General features: G+C 43.0%; 2 protein-coding genes across 5 annotated transcripts; one reads left to right on the top strand and one right to left on the bottom strand.

Moving 5' to 3' along the window:
- Positions 1 to 50: 50 nt before the first annotated feature.
- LOC110985150 (bifunctional polynucleotide phosphatase/kinase-like) lies at positions 51 to 5267 on the bottom strand. Its single transcript, XM_022245967.2, has 5 exons — positions 4837 to 5267; positions 3861 to 4042; positions 2919 to 3254; positions 1910 to 2144; positions 51 to 1502 (listed from the first exon to the last, which is right to left on the bottom strand). The coding sequence occupies exons 1-5, from the start codon at positions 5084 to 5086 to the stop codon at positions 1255 to 1257; spliced, it is 1251 nt and encodes a 416-aa protein (XP_022101659.2). The 5' UTR covers positions 5087 to 5267; the 3' UTR covers positions 51 to 1254.
- Positions 4039 to 19435, top strand: LOC110985148 (leucine-rich repeat-containing protein 40-like). 4 transcript variants are annotated; one of them, XM_022245961.2, is made up of 14 exons: positions 4039 to 4220; positions 10784 to 11038; positions 11579 to 11760; positions 12162 to 12235; positions 12432 to 12561; positions 12853 to 12976; positions 13159 to 13301; positions 13924 to 14096; positions 14236 to 14326; positions 15093 to 15241; positions 15745 to 15852; positions 16145 to 16255; positions 16976 to 17239; positions 17642 to 19435. In XM_022245961.2, exons 2-14 carry the CDS (start codon positions 10873 to 10875, stop codon positions 17745 to 17747), a joined length of 1821 nt encoding a protein of 606 aa, XP_022101653.2. In that variant the 5' UTR covers positions 4039 to 4220; positions 10784 to 10872; the 3' UTR covers positions 17748 to 19435. The 4 variants fall into 4 exon arrangements, with proteins under 4 accessions (XP_022101653.2, XP_087000644.1, XP_022101652.2 ...); XM_087144518.1 differs by lacking the exon at positions 4039 to 4220 and adding an exon at positions 9005 to 9023; XM_022245960.2 differs by lacking the exon at positions 4039 to 4220 and adding an exon at positions 9241 to 9390.
- Positions 19436 to 20180: the final 745 nt, after the last annotated feature.

Here is a 20180-nt window from a genome sequence, read left to right as displayed (position 1 = left end):
TGGACTACGGGCATGCCTCCAAACAAACAAATACTTGTTTTGAAGAACGCTTGAAACTTTAGAATTCGGTTTATTTCAGTTTGATATTTTGTAAGCAGTACTTCATTCATTATACTCGTGCTACTTTGTATTCATCAAACATTACATTTGATGTACAGTGAGTAGCTGCTATCCTTTCAATCTGAACACATGCACTTAGACTTATCATAAAATGACTTACATGTACTATAAAATACTGAATACCTACTTAGTTTCTACAAATAGCACGAGTATTTTGTCTTTTTAAATTGAAAATATTACAAAGGGGCATACTGTCGATTGCAGTATAATGTTCGAAAGTTAATTAGAATTTACATTGATAATAAAAATATATGGACCACTGAATGTGGCCAATACAACATTTCATAGTTTTAAAGTAGTAAAGTTTGATAAATTTTTCAAAATTTAAATTAATTACAATAAACTGTGTCATTACTAAAATCAAATGTAAAATTTTTTGCATTTATTTAATTCAATAATATCAGTACTATCATTTTAAAAATAGAGTTATTAATTTGATTAAAAAGTTAAAGGTACTTTAAAAGACAATTAAATTTGCATAATCAACCCCAACTTTCCCTCAAAGAGGGAAAAATCTCACATTTAACTACAGTAAATTTTTCAAATCATTTTAAAATTTTTATCTGTTTTCAACTAATTGACCACCTCAAGTTTGTTCCAAAGTCACAGTTTCCTTTGTTCTAAGTTTGCGATGAGCAACGTTCAATATAAAACATCTTTAGAACCTGTTTGCACCAGCTAAAATCTTAAGAACTACAGAGAATCAATTCAATCCTATCATGGAAATCTTCATTTTGAAATTGATTCCAATCTTTTTTATATCTGCAGGTTGAATGTGTGCCCTTTACACTCCATGTACACTGTATACCACTTTTAAAAACCTGAGCATGTACAAATACTCATGTTAATGCTAATAATGTATGCTGGTCTGATATGGCATACACTGACATCTGAGTAGTGTGATAGGGTTATTTTGATGGGGGAGGTCAATGCAAAGAGTACTGTGTCAACATTCATGGTTATAGGTAAGATGGACTTTTTTTCACCAGTCATACAACCTCCTCCATGTGAAAAATGGCACTTATGGAGGAAATAAGCACTTCTTAATTGCCTCGTCGCCCCCCTCCAGCAAAAGGTCATGAGGCTCCTGGTTCATGAAACTAAAATATCTGCACTTTATTTTTTTTTTTAAGTTTAGTCCCCTGTCCACTGCAGAAAGAGCTTCTTGTCTTTGTCGCTCTCGAAAGTGGGCTCAAACGGGATCCTGACGATGTCCTCAATCTTTTCGCTCTTTTTGGGCTCCTGGTAGTTCTTTTTGTAGACGTTGTAGCCGACATTGGGAATGCGGCGCACCTTGCCGTTGGTCTGGGTCTGTCGCACGTAGTTCAGATGGTGGGCCAGCTCAATGGGTGTGTCCATCACAAAGCAACGAACCTTGTACTCTGCATGAATATTCCGAGGAAAACCTTAGAAAATAAGTATTATCTAATTAATGTGTGGGACATTTCGACATGTAAAAAAATAGGAAAAAATATTCAAGTAAAATAGATTTAATTAATTTTTTTAACGACTGTTAATAAAGCTGCCAAGGTTAAAGAAAAGTATCAAAACTGTCAACAAATGATGTGTGATCGGTAACATTTGACGTGAAATCAAGCCAAGTGTAAAGTAATGATAGCTAGGCTTTACCTCCATCAGTCCTGCGAAATCCTCACCAATCTGATGGTGTCTTTTCAATGATCTGGGAGGGTGTGACCTTCCACTTCCACAAAGCAAGTTCGGAAATTGTGACAGAAATGGTTTATAAGCACAATGCTGAATGTCGAAATGTACAGTTTTGCCCACTTACTGGCTTTAGTGGCGAGATCGATGTAATCGGACCGTGCCGACACCGAGGGGTTTGTGTTGTCAATGACGACGCTTTGCCCATTTTTGATGGCCTCCTTGGTGGCTGCGAGGCATTTTGCTGGGGTGGTGAGTGTGTCACGGTTGACGTGCACGTAGCCGTGGGGCAGAAGGTACTTCTTGACGAAGCTGCTTTTGCCTGATGCCGGCAGGCCGACCATGATGACCAGCTCCTTGTCCTGTCAAGGTGAAAGATCATCATCAATGGGAGACCCAATCTTACGGCATGTAAGACAAACTATTGCTCTGAAATATTTTTCATTTGCATCAGTCAGCTGTGAACCAGTCAAGAACAACATACCATACAATACAATATCAGGTGGAAACCAATGTATTTTTTGCGAAGGATTTTATCTTCCCTTTGCTAAAGAAATTGCAAGGTTCAGCAACATCACAATGTTTGGCCTGAATTTTAGTATTCGTGTTTGGCATCAAAGCTATGGGAACAGACCTTTTCCCTAATAAATTAATAGTTATGCAGGCATGCGCACAAATGGCCTTGGCAGCATTAGGTGTAGCTGGCCACTGAAAACGTACAGGGGTGCAATTTTGATGATTTTCTCTCAGGCTTTCAGTCTTTGTTCATTTTTTTTCTTCAGAAAATCCCAATAGAATAGGTTTTGCTGATAGTTTCTAATCTATGCAACAATTTTAGCGCACTGTAAAAAATTTTACAATCGTGATTTTTCCTGAGCGTGCAAGATTGCCATATCTAAGCTGGTCTCCTTTTGTGCGGCTTTATAGCAAAATGATTGAATAGGATTTTCTGAATGATAAAATGAACAAAGTGAGAAAACCTGAGAGAAAACGATCAAAATCGTACCTCTGTACACTTTCAATACTCGCATTTTTGGTACCAAGGCCTCCCCCCTTTTTTGTGGGGGTGGGAGTTGCTTTGGGGGTGAGGTACCGGTATGGCACCCCTGTGGACCCCCCATCTACAAATGTTTTACCTTGGTATGGTAAGTGTCTTTGCGTTTCTCCTTTGAAGACTTCACCACCTCAGCTGGATCCACTGAGTGCCAACTGAAGGGCGCTGGCTTCTCATCAAAGAAGTACTCCTCCGGCGTCATGAACTTGATGCCCACGTTGGCTGCGAACATCCGGTCCCCGCAGGAGAAATCCCTCTTCTTCCCTGGGGCCCAGTCCTTAGGCCGGCCGGCTGCATCCCCGACATAGTAGGAGGCCGACATGTCGGGCTGGATGCCTTCATTGTGGTCTTTCACCATGACGTCCCACATCCTGGTGCCCGGTTTGCGCATGTCATTTTCGCCAGTAGCCACGAACACCTGTGTACCGTGACAGGTGGACTGAGTTTAGAGTTCCAAATTATTATCACTATCAGCAGTCTTTAATCCTCCAACAGGTGAAAGATTAAGGACTGTTAGGGTTAAAATGCAAACACATCTCCCTCTAGACCATCTGCAAAGTTTTGACTGGATCTAGTCTCAACATGTACATTTCTGGTATTCTACGAAGCTGGGTGCGTGATATCTGGCTGCTTTCAGGGAAACCTGAGGTGAAGTCTTTGTAATATCTGAAGAACTCTGTCAATTAATTGTCACAGTCAAACTTTCATGGCAATTTGGTCTCACTGACAGTTTTCTTGGCATACCCCAAGTCTTCCCATTAACTTTGCCAGTTATGTTAAGAATGTTGTGTTGTGTTCTCTGATACATGTATTTAGTTGGCAGAAAACTATTGCCACTGCTTAGTAACAAGGCCTCTTCAAGTCCAAGATTCCGAGACCACAGCACATACACGCCAATGCTGGATGCTGTCATGTGCTCAAAGTCAAGCAACTATTAACTTAATCTAAGATCGGTTATTTTTGAGTAACGGTGCACGTCAACCGATAAAATGACTTGTGTTTTTGACATGATGGGTGAAGGGACCTGAACGGGAATATTCAGCTCGTTGATGATCTTTTTAACTTTGCCCTTCCAGCCTGCCGGCGGCGTGTGGTCCTTCTCCATTCCCCGCTGATTGGTGAAGAGCACTATCTTGTAGCCCGCTTTGTGCTCCGACTGCAGCTTGGGCTTGACCTCGTCGTGTATGAATTTCCAATCACTCGGTCCTGCCAAGGATGTGAGAGAAACCCAAAGATTTACTCGGAGAAACCTAGACTTGAATTTTATCAAGTGAGACTCGAGTTGGAATCTACAACCAATGCAGTCGGACCTCAGCCCAAGTCTATGATCGGCTGAGCCAAAAAAGATCTTCATCCAATCATATTCAGAGTGTCTGAATGCAGGGTAAGTAGGACTTTCTTGTCACTTTTTTATTCTGATTTAGTATTCCAACTGGTTAAAAATAACAGCAAGAGATTTCCAGTGGCATTTTATTGTTTTTAATGAAATGAACAACACTCTCAAGGGTCCTAAATGTAGTTGCAGGCAAAAGTTGAACCATTTTGCGCCACATTCAAACAAAAAAGAAATGTTTCTTTTTTATTTCCAATTTTACAATTTCCCAACAGACCCATTGTTCTTTGCAGAAACACCTCCTGACATGGCAGTACAATTTTTTTTTGGGGGGGGTGGAATTCACCCTGCCAGTTATGAAAAAATGGATGGAAAACGGAGCTCTTGCGTGAGTTGCGATCAGGCAAAAAATTTGGGGGTAGGGGCCTAGGCTTACAGTGAAATCTTTCCTAGAGGAAAAAAAATAGCAGTGGGCCTAATAGCACGACTTGATTTGACTCGATGAAAAAAAAAGTTTACAACTTCACTTGGAAAAACTGACTCGAGACGTGACTTGTGGAAGATGACTAAATTTGGACTTTTTTAAAGAAAATAACTTGGTCACAGCGCTTGAAAGAGAAAAGTCCCTATCATCATGATTGGAAAAACTCCTGCTATCTTAGTATACCTGTTGGAAAGGTTCGTCCACTGGCAGGCACAATGAGAGTCATGTCGATATCAAAACCAGCGATCTTCTCGGATCCCTTGATGCCTGGGCCGGTCAGCACGAACACCGGCGGGAGATTCTTCGATCCTGCCCGGGGGCCGTAATCGCTCCACTCCGCATCAAACTCTAGGTCCGGGTCCGCCTCGGCTGCCTTGGCCTTTTTGGCAGCGGTTGCGTCGGCAATTCTGGTTGATGGCCCTCTCTTTGGCATGGCTGGAGAATGAGCGAAGGACCGACCGGCTGTATTTAATAAGCGGTACGCCAGCAGTGGACGAGCACGCACCGAGGACACACCACAAGCGAGGAAGATCAGAGCAAGCTTGGCCAGCTTTCAGCTTGTTGGAACACGCACCTGATGTTTTGCTAACAGCCGGCTGAGTCATATGATCGCGTACGTCACGTTTATTGCTGTTCTGCCAGGCTCTCTGAAGACTCGAATCGTCTGAGTTCCAGACGTCTTTGCCCCTTCCACACGACGCATTGTAAATCTTGGACCAGTCTAGTATCCTCGCCTCGAGTGTACATGTACAATATACATGTACAAAGTAATGTACATGTACATGTGTACGTACTGTACCATGTGAACGAGGGGCCGGCGCGACCGGGGCGGGCAGGTTTCAACTTGAAAGCGAGACACAAGTTCTAGTCTGGGCGATTGGTGCAAGAAATAAACTTTATTAACTTAATAAACTTTATTTTCTAAAATTTGACAAACTTCAGAAAAGTCCTGCGTATAGTTACCACTAATTCTACATTAACATGACTTGATAAGTACCAATTTAAAATTCAGAAGGGGGGGGGGGTCTTTGAAAATAACCCAGTCATGGCCCATAAACGTTGTGCGGGAGGAGGTCTACGATGGTGGCCGTCTGTCATATCCTACATGTACTAATTGATGGTAAATGCGTGGCGACCATGACAGTTGCAGTCTTCATTAAAATGTGGAAACATTCAAAAGTGGTTTGATTACAAACATCAAAAACAAGTCATTATTAAACGGTCTTCTCAAACATGCATGCTATTTTAGTAAAGAGACAGGTGACTTACATGTAACAAGGTCGACTGGTCACCTGTCCCCTTACTTTGCTAACTTAATAATATTCAATTTCTTTTCTCTATTTAGCACTGAGTGCGACTAGTGATTAAGCCCTCGTCCCTCCTCTTTCTTTCCCTTCCTTATAAATATCCATTCATTCTATCCTCTGTAGTGTTGAGTGTGATCGGGAGTCACCTGGTCCCTCCATAGGATTTGAAAAGGAATTTCTTTCCTTTCATTCTACATCATTGAAAACTTCCTTTCCTTTCATTTCACATCCTCATTGTAAAACTTGGTAACTTTTTTTTTTTTTTACTGTAAACAGGCAATGTAAGCGCCCTCTTGTGGTTTAGCAAAACTTTCTATTCCCAACACGTGCAGCAAATTACGCAGCTACGCAGGCAGCAGTGCAGGCAGCTATGCAACCAGGCTAGCCTTCTGTTGCCCTGCATTTTAGGATGTGACTTCCACAATCCCGCCTTGTTGGTGTGGGTTGGTTGCTGGAGAGTTTTTGATGACTCTGTTTCAGAGCTCTCTAGAGAGAACACATATTTATTTTGTTGCTCTCTACTTGCTGGCGATAACAGTGAACATTATACGATCGTGCACTGCTTACATGTACATAAAAGTGTCCAATCGCCATCCGTTCAACCATTGGCACAAGTCATGGGCCGGGATGCTGCATGTGAACAGCCCTCTGTACTAGTGTTGTTGAATGCTTTTCATAGAATATAGTTGGTATGTTTATTACACTAAATGTATATTTTCTTCAATCAGAACCAGCTTTGGCAAACATTCACTTTTATCAGTGAACTCTTTGCAACACGTACATGACACCTTTGGATTGTCACGAGGAAATATTGAATATGAAATGTTGTGTTATGCAGCTTACAAATAATACAAATAATCCTCTGCGTCCATTTAACTTGTAGAGTGAAATTAACAAAATCATTGTCGAAAAATTGAGTATGTACACATAGAACACTTTCTTAATATGTGCAAAGGCAAGGATGATTTATAGTACTGTAGCGAAATAGTGGGGTGGTTAGAGCGCCCTCTTTAATTATTTGCAGTTAAGCATTTATATCCCATAATCATAACCCGCGCATGGGTATATAACGAGTGCCCGCGAGCTACTCGTGGTCTTTCCTGTCTTTCTGTTGTTCGGTCACATTTGTGCGTGACGAGTTCGTACTGCTGCTTGGTTTGGCTTTCAGAGCAGAACGCTGTGCTGGAGAGTGATTACTGGGCACTAGGAAATCCCCCAGTTCCAGTAACCCACGGTACCGGCCCCCTTTCTGCCAGCCCCCAAGACCAGACCCGTGGGTGCAACTTGTTAGGCTTCGGCACCTGGCGGTAGACTGCCTCCAAACGGACCTGCCCCCCCTGGTCGCCTCTACAGCCGCTCGTCGCTCGAGGCTCCGTCGCTGGAGACCGCTACAGTACAATTCAAATTACCACGATTATATTTCGATGCTTTTTTCTAGATTGAAACCAAATTAACTTGTCTTGGGTTCCGGAACAATCCTAACGTACACAACTTAATAAGAAACTGAAAATAGAAAATGTATTTCTTTTTATTTTTATTTTCTTTACAGATTCATTGAATGTCGTTTATTTGTCGTTCATCATTTGGCTTATTATTATGTGGCATAATTATTGACACTATTCTATTTGTCACAAGTGGATGCTTATTCCGTGAACCATACGGAAAACCGAGAATAACTTTATCTCTTTAACTGAGCTACTGTTAATAAAAATTGTACATATATATATATATATATATATATATATATATATATATATATATATATATATATATATATATATATATATATATATGTATATATATGTATATATATATGTATATATATATATATACATATACACAATAAGGAATCGGGGACGTGCAGGCACCGATCCTTGTTCTCAGTAATATATATATATATTCCTTATTGTTTCTTCTTTCGTTAACCCACTCGGTTACAATTGGAAAACGGCGCTAGCCTCAAGTTCCTCCATGATCGAATCGAGCTTTACTTCCGGGAATTTGAAGTTCCACTCTTAAGTTGGACACATGATCCGAAGATGTTCAATCCTCAAATGTCCAATTCTGGCCTCGTTTTTCATCGGAATGCTAAAAAATTCTCCTGAATGTTTTTCGAAGAATACTTCACCCTACCACCAGTACCAGAGCCGCGCCCATAGTTGAACTTGTATTTCGCTGGCTTATTGGAATTTTTTGACGGCGACGCGGACGGACCCTGTTGCCCTCCTCAGCTTTGTGCCGAAACTTGTCATTGTTTCGTTGATTTGTTTTAATGGAAGAAAGTCCAGTTTCATAAGCAGGAAGAAACTGGAGTACTAGCTGGAGAAAACCTGCGAGTGCGGGAGCAATTATGGCATGGACTGGAAACCATTGCCGGGTGCAAAGAGAGGAAAATGACCGTTACGCGCGCTAACCCGCTCCCCGCCCTCCCCCCATAGGCCCGTTCGTTTAGCCACCACGTGATCTTCGTGCCTGCCCTGCCCTGGAGCCGGTGTCATCCACCATTACCCCGGCTGGCGAGCGGGTCTCTGGAGGGTGCAGACCACTAATTCAAGTGAGAATTTCTGACCAGCTCATTAGCATTAAAAGTGCCCCCTTCCTCAGTATCTTTTGAAAAAGGAGATTGTTTGGCCCCCAAAATGGTGAGATTGTGTAAATCGTCGCCAGGATCTTTGAGCTTTCATATGAGGGCAGAAGGGCTGAAAACTACGGTTGAAAAATGGTCCTAAGTGCCCCAGAAAGTTGAGGGTTGCCACTTGAAAAATGGCTGCAATCAGACTTCGGAAAAATCACTTTTTGGGGGGTGATTTTGTTTTGTGGGAATAATTAAAAATGTAATTGGTTAACCCACAAAAAATTGAAAAGAAATTGAAAGATAAGTGACCAGACAAGAATTTCATTCGTGTTTCAGAAATCTCAGGGATGTTGGCGTGCATGCTATTGGGCCCTGAACGGTGCTGATTTTACACTGTTTTCAATGGGGCTTGAATTTGTGGACTGGACCCTGGAGGCTGCCCGAGTGTAATGACGTCACGGACGGACAGTTCGAGCGTGGACGTACATGTACATGATCGATGGAACTGGGGGACTTGACTTTTTCCCAGAATGCCTTGGAAAACACACTGCAGCGTTCAATTAGCCTCATTTTGAGGCTAACACTGGTGTGTCCAGAGCCCTGGACACACCAGTGTTAGCCTCAAGGGAAGCTAATAGATTCATAGACCCATAGATTATATAGCGCCGCGTAGCGCCGTACGCGGCGCTATACAATTTTTTTTATAGGTAATAATAGCCCACACAGGCGCAGGCCCATCGAATCTTTGCGCGCACAGGCCCGAGGTCATGTGTGTTTTTGTAGAAAACACGTTGGATTTTTCAGACAAGTCTCACTTTCTCAGAGACCTTCAGACGTAGACGTCGCCTCCATGCCGTAGGTTTTGTGTTCTAGGGTGCGCTGTCCGTATATATGGAACTGTGGGGTCCGACGTCCGCTGCGCTCCATCCCACGAGCAAAATCTCGTGCGTGTGTCGAGCAGAAACGGTCGGATTTTGACAGGGGCGGTACGTCGGACCCCATCAAGCCCTTACCACACTCAGTTCTAGCATGTCTAGGGGTAGACACAGTTACCGTGTGTAGCGATTTGCATTGCAGTCCTCTGGTCCTGTTGAAGTTGTAGGCCGAAGTAGCTCCGGGCCAGCGGACCGCCAGACCACCGAATTTCAACTCGGTTTTTATTATTATTGTCAACAGTGGGGCTGTCATGATTGATACATGTAGTAGGCCTATGTAGACGGCTAGCTTTCTACTTTTCTAGGTTAGTCTTTGATGTTAGGCCTGTTACGCCCCAGCTGTAGCATAAGTCCCAACTATAGTTGGGACAGTTCCAATTGTAGTGCTGCAGTTGGGCTGGCCCAACAATTGTTGACCAATGTCTGTGGAAAATGTCTCAACATTATCCAAGCCAATGTGACTCACACTTGACACAATTCATCAAAAATGTGGCACTTGCCCCTTTGACCAATGACATGACCTTTGTAAACAATATGACTTTGGAACATGCTGGGCACATCATGCACACAGGACCTCTCTGCTGTAGTTAGGCTGGCCCAACTGTAGCACTATAGTTGGGACGGGCCCAACTATAGTTGGGACTGATGCTATAGTAGGGGCGTAACAGGCCTATTACTTTTTAAGAACATGTAGAAATCTTAATTTGTGAAATCTAAATCTGTCCTGTATATATTGACCATGTTGACAAGGCCCATGATTGAAGCATTTTGGAGCCTCCATGGTGGAAGTGCATGATGATGTAGCGAGACCGGTTTAACAGTTAGCTTTTTTACCATGGCCAATTAAAATTAAATCCTTGTTTATCGTCACTGCCAGACCGGATTTTTTTGGTACTTGATATTTCCAACCTTTCAACAAATTTCCAGCCCTTTTCAACCTTGCAGATGTGTCTGCACCATAAAAATGGTCTTTTGTGTGTTTCTTTGAATTCTGTAGTCTTGCCCTCGACCATGACCGAATGAGTCGGGCCCTCTGTTCCTTGCTCTATGGTCAGGCCATCTACGGTCGATCGCAGTGGTGACAAATCAGATACCTTTCTGCTTATGGAACACACAAGTATTAAAACACTGTACAAGAAATGTACTTTTAGACAATCTTAAAAGTCTGGAAAATACAAACTTGAAATGTCAAATATTAAACATCCTACTGGCCCCAAAATTTTGCTTCGAGTAATGATAAACAAGGAATTAAGTTTAACCGGCCTAATCATGCTAATTAATTCACTTTTTCTTCACATCGAATTTTATTGCAGATTTGCTGTTTTGATCAAAACTTGAAGTTGAAGCTAGCAACGGGATATCTTGTTAGTTTGAATTCAAAGTTTGATCCACCGATACGACAATGTCCAGAAGAGGGGGCGGAGTTGGAGGACAAGGGAGGGTTCCTCTGAAACCCAGAGCTGGTTTCCAGCAGCCTGCCAAAGATCCAAACGCTGTGTCCTCAGCCTTACTGAAGCAGGCAATGCGCAGTGGGCAACTCAACCTGTCCAATCGGGAACTTACAACAGGTTAAAACACACATTAATAAGCATGTGCGTTTTAGCACAAGGACAAAAGGGAGAATGAAATGCCCCTATTTGCTTGAAAATATCACGGCACTAACCTCTCCCCCAGTTTGCTGTTGATGAATGCTTGGTCCCTTCTCCCCGAGATGCCCGTGTTGATCATCAGTTCAAAGATTTTCCAGAATTCTGCTCTGCAGCCTCACCCTGCACAAACGACCTTATCTCGGCAAAAACCTTTTGTTAATGACATCAGTTGTCAGTATAGGTGGATACCAACCAGTGGTCAGGTTTGTCAATATGCTAAATCGTGCCTCTTGTTCAAAGTATGCAACACCCTAAGGCTGTTTTTGAGATATAGCCTTTCTGAGGGGCGGGGCCACATTTTGGAGCTTTTGTAAACCAAAACATTGCCTCTCTAAATACATGTATAATTTTTCACACACAAATTGGGCTGGGGGGAAGACATTGCCCCCTTGGGATCTACACCAAAACACAAGACTTACACTTTCACAATTTTCCCCTGTACTTTTTAAACTTATTTAGTCCCAAGCAGTGTTTGGCGGATTAACATCGACGTACCAGAGGAGGCCAAGACAGTCTCACTGGACAAGACGGAGGATGGTTGGTGGGAGCAGACCGACCTCGTCAAGCTCATCCTGGCTTGCAACAAGCTCCAGGAACTGTCCAACGACATACAGCAACTGCCGGCGCTCACTGTGCTGGATGTAAGTCACTGGATGCAGCCAAATTACCTGGCTACGGCTAGGTATGACACCATTGCCTATTAAACGTGTCAGTTCATGGCTTACTGCATTTGCCACTGACGCCTGTATTATTTGGAGCAGTAGCCATGCGACTTGGACGCAGCCGTTCTTACTGCAAGGGATGAGGAACTGGTTGGGTTACTTGTACGTTTCATCTAAGCTTAGCTGATATCAATATATCAGTTCATTGCCATGTTTATTGTTCTGTTGCATTTTGGAGACAGCAGACGCTGCCATGTGTACATTGAGGCTTTCTTTGAGAAGACAAGAGAAGTGCGTTAATATTGAAAAGCACATACACGTGTTGCAGTTTGAAACTTACCGTTCTTTTCATAATTGGTTTTTTGTTTATTGTTGGACAGGTGCATGATAACGTATTAACCTCACTCCCGCCAGCAATCGGGGAGTTGCTTAACCTGCAGAGGTTAAATGTCAGGTAAGCGACATCTCTGGCAATATCACGTCTGTACAGTGGAATATTCATCTGGGGTTCCCTTCTCTTAAAACGGGACCTTTCTTTATTGCCTTGTTCCCCTCCCCCGGCCCCAGGGGAGAAAATTTTACAACTGATTAGGTTTTGTCCAGGTTAAACAAAGAATAATTATAAATTGATTGCATGAATTTGTTCACAGTCACAACAAGCTGACAAGCCTTCCGCCGGAGTTGTTCCAGCTTCGTCATTTGCTGTTGTTCCACCTCGAGCACAACGACCTGACTGAGTTACCCGAAGGCATTGGAGAGTTCATTCACCTCGAAGAACTGGTAAAACATGTCAAGTCCCTGCCTCCTATATATATATGCACGCACGAATGATTATGTCTGGTAGTCTGGTTGTGCCAAGAGGCAAAATAATCACCCAAGTATCTGTGCCTTTTGTGGGTTCCCTTAAGAAGTTAAATTCTAGTGTTTTCCAAAGCAGAAAACTGTTTGCCTGTAATTCAACAAAGATGCTCCAATCTCCTAAGTTTAGTTTCTTGAAAGTGGTGTTTCGTGAAGCAAGACAAAATATGTTCTGTCAGATTGAAGTGGTGCTTCTGAAATAATTTGTTACAGAATCTCTCTCACAACAAACTGACCACCCTGCCTTACACAGTTGGACATCTGGCCAAGCTGAAAACGCTGAATATCTCGAACAACCAGATCACGTCCCTGCCGTCTTCCATGGGTATGCTCAAAGGTCAGTATGTTACTTTCAACTTTTTGTAAGAGGACGAATTATGCTTCACATTTCTTTGCAAGAGCAGTTGCTTAAATAGTGCATTCTTTGCGAAATTAAATGCAACCTCAATTTTATATATAAAATTGTGGCTTTTACGATGATTGCATTGATTTTATTCGTCCCTCCTTGGACCTTTACAGCTGTGAGGATTTTGGAGGCTTCCAACAACAAACTGCCAGAGATCCCGACAGAGGTTGGCGACATGAAGTCGCTGGAGCAGCTGTTCCTGCAGCATAATGTACTTTCCGGCCTGCCCCTTCTTCGGGCGTGCATCAGCCTCAAGGTAAGCCATCGTCTGCAGGCCTCATCTTGTTTGGAGTCTCAAGACCCGCATGCCTGAGTTCCAGTCCCAGGCTTTCTAACATTAAGTCCCCGTCTAATTGAATTTGCCAGGTCTCGGCTTGATCAGAATGAGCGCCCAGTTGGGGAGTTCATCGTTAGACAAAAACTCGCGCTTGCTCGAGGAGCGTCGAACTCTATGCTGCTGGTCCAAAGTTGGAAGAATTTTCATTAAAGTTTATGTTATTGACCCTCAATTAGTTCTACTGTCAGAGATGAAGCCCAACCCTGAGACAATTTGGAAAACCTCTTATATCCTCTGTTTTGTTGGTCTAACCTGCGTTTAAGCAAAGCGTAAGATCGTATTAGTTCTTGTGGTAAATTCCTTCATTGTTGATAAGATGCTTCTTGAAAAGAGTTTATTTATTTTGAAATATCAGGCTGGCAAAATTCATGACCAGCAAGTCATGCTAACTGTTCTTTCTACTGAATTCTCAAGAGCCCCCGAAGATGCTTCCATTTATACATTTCCTATATGAGTAATGTATGAACAACTGCTGGGAAAATGCTCCCTGGTCTAGTCATTGGCAACAATCGGCTACGTGCTTTGTACCTGATTGTCACAGGAGCTGCATGCAGGCTACAATCGCATCACGGTCTTGTCCCCCGACCACCTGGAGCACCTGGCTACCGTCAACGTGCTGTCTATGAGAGACAACAAGCTGACGCATATTCCGGAAGAGATGGTCAACTTGAGGAGTTTGCAGCGATTGGATCTCACCAACAATGACCTATCGACGTGAGATTTTTTTGACAGATTTTTCTCATTTGTTGAGTTTTAACTTCTTGTATTTAATCCTTTTTTCTCATCAGGACTCTGTGTATTTTCCACCAGTTGTGCTTTTAGTGAGAAGTTTTCAATCTCTTTAAATGCACAGCCTGCCCTACAAGCTTGGTACCCTGACTTCTCTGAAGTCTCTGGTCTTGGATGGAAATCCCATGCGTGGAATACGCAGGGACATCATTAGTGTGAGTAATTTTCCTGTTTGTTTTTTGTGATAGCACTAACTTTTTGACAAGCTGTTGCCATCTGTCTTGGGCAAGCTTGCTTGCCCGGACCCATGAAATTCCCGGTGACTTAAACATCACAGGCTATGTCTTGAGACCACCATTGACGAGGTCTTCCAATCGTGGGCATTATCAGCCCACAGCAGATGGGCTCGAGGGGAGTGCGAAAGCTGCTGGGCGTGGTTGAACCAGTGAAGCTGACAGTGTGTTGCTAAGGATGGTACCATCCGCCTTCATACTAACCAACTGTATCCCCCTTGCCCTTGCTGACCCTATCTGTATCGAGCAGAAGCACCCCCTCATTGGTCAAAAAGAACTGCATTGGAGGGAGTGTTCTTTTTGTTGATAGCGATGTTACTGCGACGCTTGCATGTCCTAGTCATTCGTGAACTAGCAACGCACAGTTAGTACTGAAGAAGCCTCTGTTGCTAAGGAAATAGCGCCCTCGAGGCCCATTGACTGTAGAAAATTGAAACGGGTGTAAACGAGTCTACGACTGTTGTTTTGTGGTTGTCAACAGCAGCAGAACTGCCAATGACCCCATGTCATTATTGGCCAGTGGTTTCAGCCCGCAAGGAAGTCGTGTGTAAGGTACCAAGGCGCCCTCGTGTGTCTTCGCACAAAGCTGTATACTACTATCACCATCTGACCTCAAACCTGTTGCAGAGTGACATTTGTCCGATTCACTTGCAATGAGCCAGTGGTGTCATTTTTTTGCTTGTGGCAGCGAGGCACTCAGGGTATTCTCAAGTTCCTCCGGAGCCGCATCGAGGAGGATCCGTCGTCAAAGGACGCCGCCGACAGCCCGTCGGCATCGGATCCGTCCAGCGCCGTCGGAGCAGTTGCTGCGGTAACCAGCAAAACCCTGGACTACAGGTAGGCATCTGTGTGTGTCAGTGCTTTCCCTGTGGAATTTGTTCTCAATGGATACTAAGACCAAGTCTAGTTTCCGTATCGACGTAAAGAGATGCAGAGAGCGTCGCTGATCAGTTTCCGACGATACGCAATCATGTGAAAACCCTTTATCACAACTGATGCAAACAGCAATGGCGACGGTTGGCAAAGTTGAACTTTTGCCGGCTGTCAACGTTGAGGAAGCAAGACTTACCAGAGTGCTACTCAGCTCATAAACTTGCTAAGTGTGATTCCTGCTCGGCAACTCTGTACTTAACTTGGAGTACTTAAACACTGACTATTGCTTGTCACTGGTTCTTAGCTTATTTTTATTTAGTGCCTAAATTTACTAAGTGCGTTTCCTGCTTTGCAGCCTTGTAAAGTTAGGCTGAACAACTGAGCAACAAATCCTGTATTTATTCCACTGCCCACTGCCAAATACTCACTGTCAAATAACATGAGTATTTCTTCACTGTTTATGCCAGCAACAAGAAAGCAACCGATGTACCAGTGACCCTGTGGGAACCAGCTCGGGAGGCTGGAGTCACCAATGTCAACTTCAGCAAGAATGTTTTCGCAGAAGTGCCCATGAAGTAAGTGAAAATCCCCAGGGAAATTTAGGAACGTGAAATGTTTCTAAAACACCTTGTTGAGGCAAGTTTTCAAACATTGGTTCATTCCACATGAAAACTCTGTTCAGAGCAGTTCCCGCATGCCTGGTTCACTGTCATGTGGCATGGAATACAGCTTACTATTTTTCGTCAGAATGTGCACAAACATGCTGAACCTTTATGTAGGCACCAAGTACATGGTAACAATATTGTTTAACTGTGTGCCACAGAATACAAAACATGTGTTTCTTGTGTTTGTCCATGTGTGGTGTAGTGTCCTCCTCCTTGCTAAGACTGTGACAGAGTTGAATCTTGGCTTCAACAAGTTGGCATCAATGCCTGTGGAGCTCCAAATGATGGTGAACCTGACCCATCTAGACCTCAGGTCAGACTCTTTCAATTTTGATGTAAACGGTATATACAGAGATACTTGGAGACAGAAAGCCAGTGTTTGACAGTTGGAGGCCTTGCTATCACTATGCCCTCGGCGGATGCATCCCCAAGTAAACGTCATGAATAAGAAATGAAGGCTCAATCCGTCTCAAGTAGAAGCATCCCCTCATTGGTTGAAAAAGTCGTATTGTTCCATAGTGTTCATTTTGTTGGTAATGATGCGACCCTAATGCGTGCATTTCATAGTCGTTCCTGAACCAGCGAAGTCCAGTTCCAACCAAAGGAGCTTCCATTGCTAAAAAAATGCACCCTCTCTTGGTCCAGCTCGAGGCTAATAAATCGCTGTAGAATTTTACAACATTGATGGATTAAGGCAGTGTTGATGAATGTTGTTTCTATTACCCACACGACCTGATTATTTTTTACTCTAGGTTATTTGCCACAATCCTTTAAAACGTTCGTAATTGAGTGCATGGCAATCAGTAAGTAGGCTGAACATGTACCAACTGGCTAAAGTAGACCAGGCTTCATGGGCACTGAAGGCAGAACACCTAAACGCTAAACTTTAGGAACGTCATTACAATGACGTAACAATGCCATTGTATTAAGAGAAATATAGACAGCTTGGGTATACGGAAAAGTAGCTGGATGTTTTTCTCAGTTGAAAAGTGTACATGTTTTATTTATTCTTCTGTCTAATGAAATGTTTAAGGAACAATGCTATCAGCACCCTTCCCTCCGAGTGGAGCACCTTGGTCAAGCTGCGAGAGATCTGCCTGGCCTGCAACCGGCTCAAGGAGGTACCGGCCGTTGTCTACCAGTGGGCTGACCTTGAGAACCTCCTGGTGGCAGACAATCAGATTGGGGCAATCGACGTGGCCAGCCTGCTCAGGCTGCCCAAGATAGCCAGCCTGGACCTGCAGAACAACGACATCATGCAGGTTCCACCGGAGCTGGGCAACGTCCAAACTCTGAGGTGAGAATTGTAAGGGGGTGGCAGCTAGTCGTGCTGGCAAAGTTTCCCCTGTGGTTAGACTTGTGCCGTTACTTCAGCATCCCATGAGGTGCTGTTCGTCCAAACAAGCATCCCGTTCTGAACAGAGTGAAACTGTACAAGACGTCTTGCTTTGGGGAAAATTTTTACTCTGTTGGACAGTCGACATAGAATGAAATGGATCACTGTCTGTGGCTGGGTGGCCACACCCCCTCTTGGGGTGGGCGTGCCCTTGTGGCATCCTGTGCTTCTACAGTTACTTTCAGGGCCCTTATAGTGTCATTTTCTAATCCTTGAATGCCATGGCAACAGCCCCTGAGGCATCTTCAAAACTCCGGGTCACGCTTCTTTTCCACGTTCTTTATTTCCCCCGTTTGTATCCAGGTCCCTCCAGCTCGGAGGCAATCCTTTCCGGAATCCTAGGCCGGCCATTTTGGCCAAGGGCACGCCGGCCCTTTTAGCTTACCTGAGAGACAGAATCCCGACATGAGGCTCACCAGGATTTATTGGCATCACATTTCTACTACTTGTTGGCTTAATAGTCTCATTTAAGACATTTTCTGTGATAGGCATGGCAAATGAGTGTATAGACCCCTGCACCGATGACGTCGCACGTTGATTCACGTGTGCACGTCGTCACAGTTTTCACGAAGAGACAATTTCCTCATTGGATTGCAAAACATAGGTTTTGAGAAAATCGCATTTGAAGTTGGTCTCTTTTTCAAACGCCTAATTTCATAGAATTTAGTCTTCCTTTAAATTCACCAATGCTACACCATGAAAGAGTGGATGTTACATGACACAAAACTACAAAACAAAACTAATATTTTTAGAAGTTTATTAAAGTTGTTTATTTTGTTAACAAACAAGATTGTCTGTTTGTGAAATACCAAAATTCGTGTGACTTTTGGTCTCTTCGTGAAAGCAGCACACAGAGTACACGCTTTTGCTATAGCGCGTGTGCCAGGTGCAACATTGTTACATTTGTATACATTTCTGGAGTCAAATTGTCTCTTCATGAAAACCAAAAAACCAGTTTTGCCCATGGTTTGATCTTTTTGTCAACGTTATATCTATGGAAGACAAAATTGTCTCTTTGTGAAAACCAAAAAATGGGTTTTGTTGAATATTACACCACATGGATCACCGTGATTTGGGTGATTTGAGTAGATTTGGTTAGAAATGATTACATCAAGTTGTAGGCATTACATAGCCTTGTTGATTTTGCCAAAAAACAAAAACTTGAAAAAAATCATGATTTGGGGTCAAATTGTCTCTTCGTGAAAACTGTGTCGATATGACAATGCACATGTAAACGAAGTGTGCTCTTATCATTGAAGGTGCCCAGTTTAGGGAAGCATTTTGTCGTCCGACTTAGCCCTGCTGGTAAACTAAATCAGTTGCTGTTTCACTATGTCAGGTTGACATTAATTCAGATTGATTACAGATAGTGTCATGAAAAATTTGACCTGAACTTGCTGTCAATGGATCATAACATTGATGTTTGGAAGACCGAGGATTCCGTCTCTGGACAAGTCATTCAGAAACCAGACACGCCATAAAAAAATGTAGTTGAGGTGCGAGGCACAGACACAACCCCTATACCCTCCGTCATACATCCAGATGCATGATAAATCTCGCGGTAAAATCTTGATAACTTGAACCTCCAGGGAAGGGATGAAAACTTCGAGCTGACGAGAAGTCCTTTACATTCAAGTCATGCTTACATGTTTATGACATGCTGGTCAAAACGTGATCCACCGCTGAGGTGTCCTGTTTCTAGATAACATCAGCATTTGGCACATTGATGGCAGATTTCCCGCTATAAATCTGAAACACGTTTGCTGAACTGAGAATGAAAGGACGCATTAATTAAAGGTCCATCAAAGGTAACTGAATTTACAGGGGTGAACGTCACAAAGACAGTAACACTCACTCCCAATCTCTCATGGTTTTTCTGTCGTAAAAAATGTCAAGGCAAGGACACTGTACTTATTTTTGCAGTTCGCATTTTTTACATGTTCGTCTTTCTGACAAACTCAAATTGATGTGTTAAAAGGGGCCAGTAAAGGGGCACCCTTTAACATTTGAGAAATTGTAATAAAACGTTTGTGCCGTGATCTTTGTTTCTTAGCTGTGTAAACAAATTGCAGGCAGAATAAAAGAGATATAAACTTATGTAAAGTTGTGTATGAAATCTTTGATTTAATCAACAAATTTGCCAGCTGTGGGTTTGCTGTTATATTCTAGACAAAAATGTTTTGAGCTTTGTTTCTTTGAAGAATTGTCAGTAAACTTTTAGAGACAGAATTAACCTTTTAGACTTCATTAATGAAACTTGGGGCGGTAGGTTAATTGCAAAACGAACACGTGGTTGTTGGTTTGTATGTGAAGAAATGAACACCCAGGTCCCCTGGTCACTGCGGTAGTCGCAAAAGAATGTCACGTGGACTGACGTGCGTCGTATTGGACTTTATTCTATCAGTTCTTCTGCAATTCAATTTTCAACTTCCCATGTCATGTCTCTTCAACGTGTTTTTGATAGAATAAATTATAATCTTAGGGATATGCATATGACGCCTGTGGTTCTACCTGACTTCCTTTTCCGACTTCCAGTTACTACCCCCAAATTTTTCACAATCTGCTAGTTGTATAGTTCATTTTAATACCAGTTTTTGCCCTTTACCAATGCATCTACATGTTTGCCTAATGCGTTCTACAAGCTTGTGAGCAGATGTCCCTGGCCTTGTCAGGTGGGATTCAAACCAACGACCACCTCCTCGCCAGTGCTGGTGTGTCACCACCGGATCACCCTGTTTGCTGTGGTCAGCTAGTCGATTCAAATCCAATATATTGCTAAGACCTTTTAGATGACGAGTCTACTGCAGCCTGTACTGATGGTCGTGTGTAACATTGCGTAAAG

Source organism: Acanthaster planci, linkage group LG12 (assembly GCF_054643075.1).
Source record: "Acanthaster planci isolate LZ-2023a linkage group LG12, COTS_SCS, whole genome shotgun sequence".
NCBI classification, from domain to species: domain Eukaryota; kingdom Metazoa; phylum Echinodermata; class Asteroidea; order Valvatida; family Acanthasteridae; genus Acanthaster; species Acanthaster planci.
The sequence above is the reverse complement of the archived record's forward strand: the minus strand, read 5'-3'. Positions and strand labels throughout refer to the sequence as shown.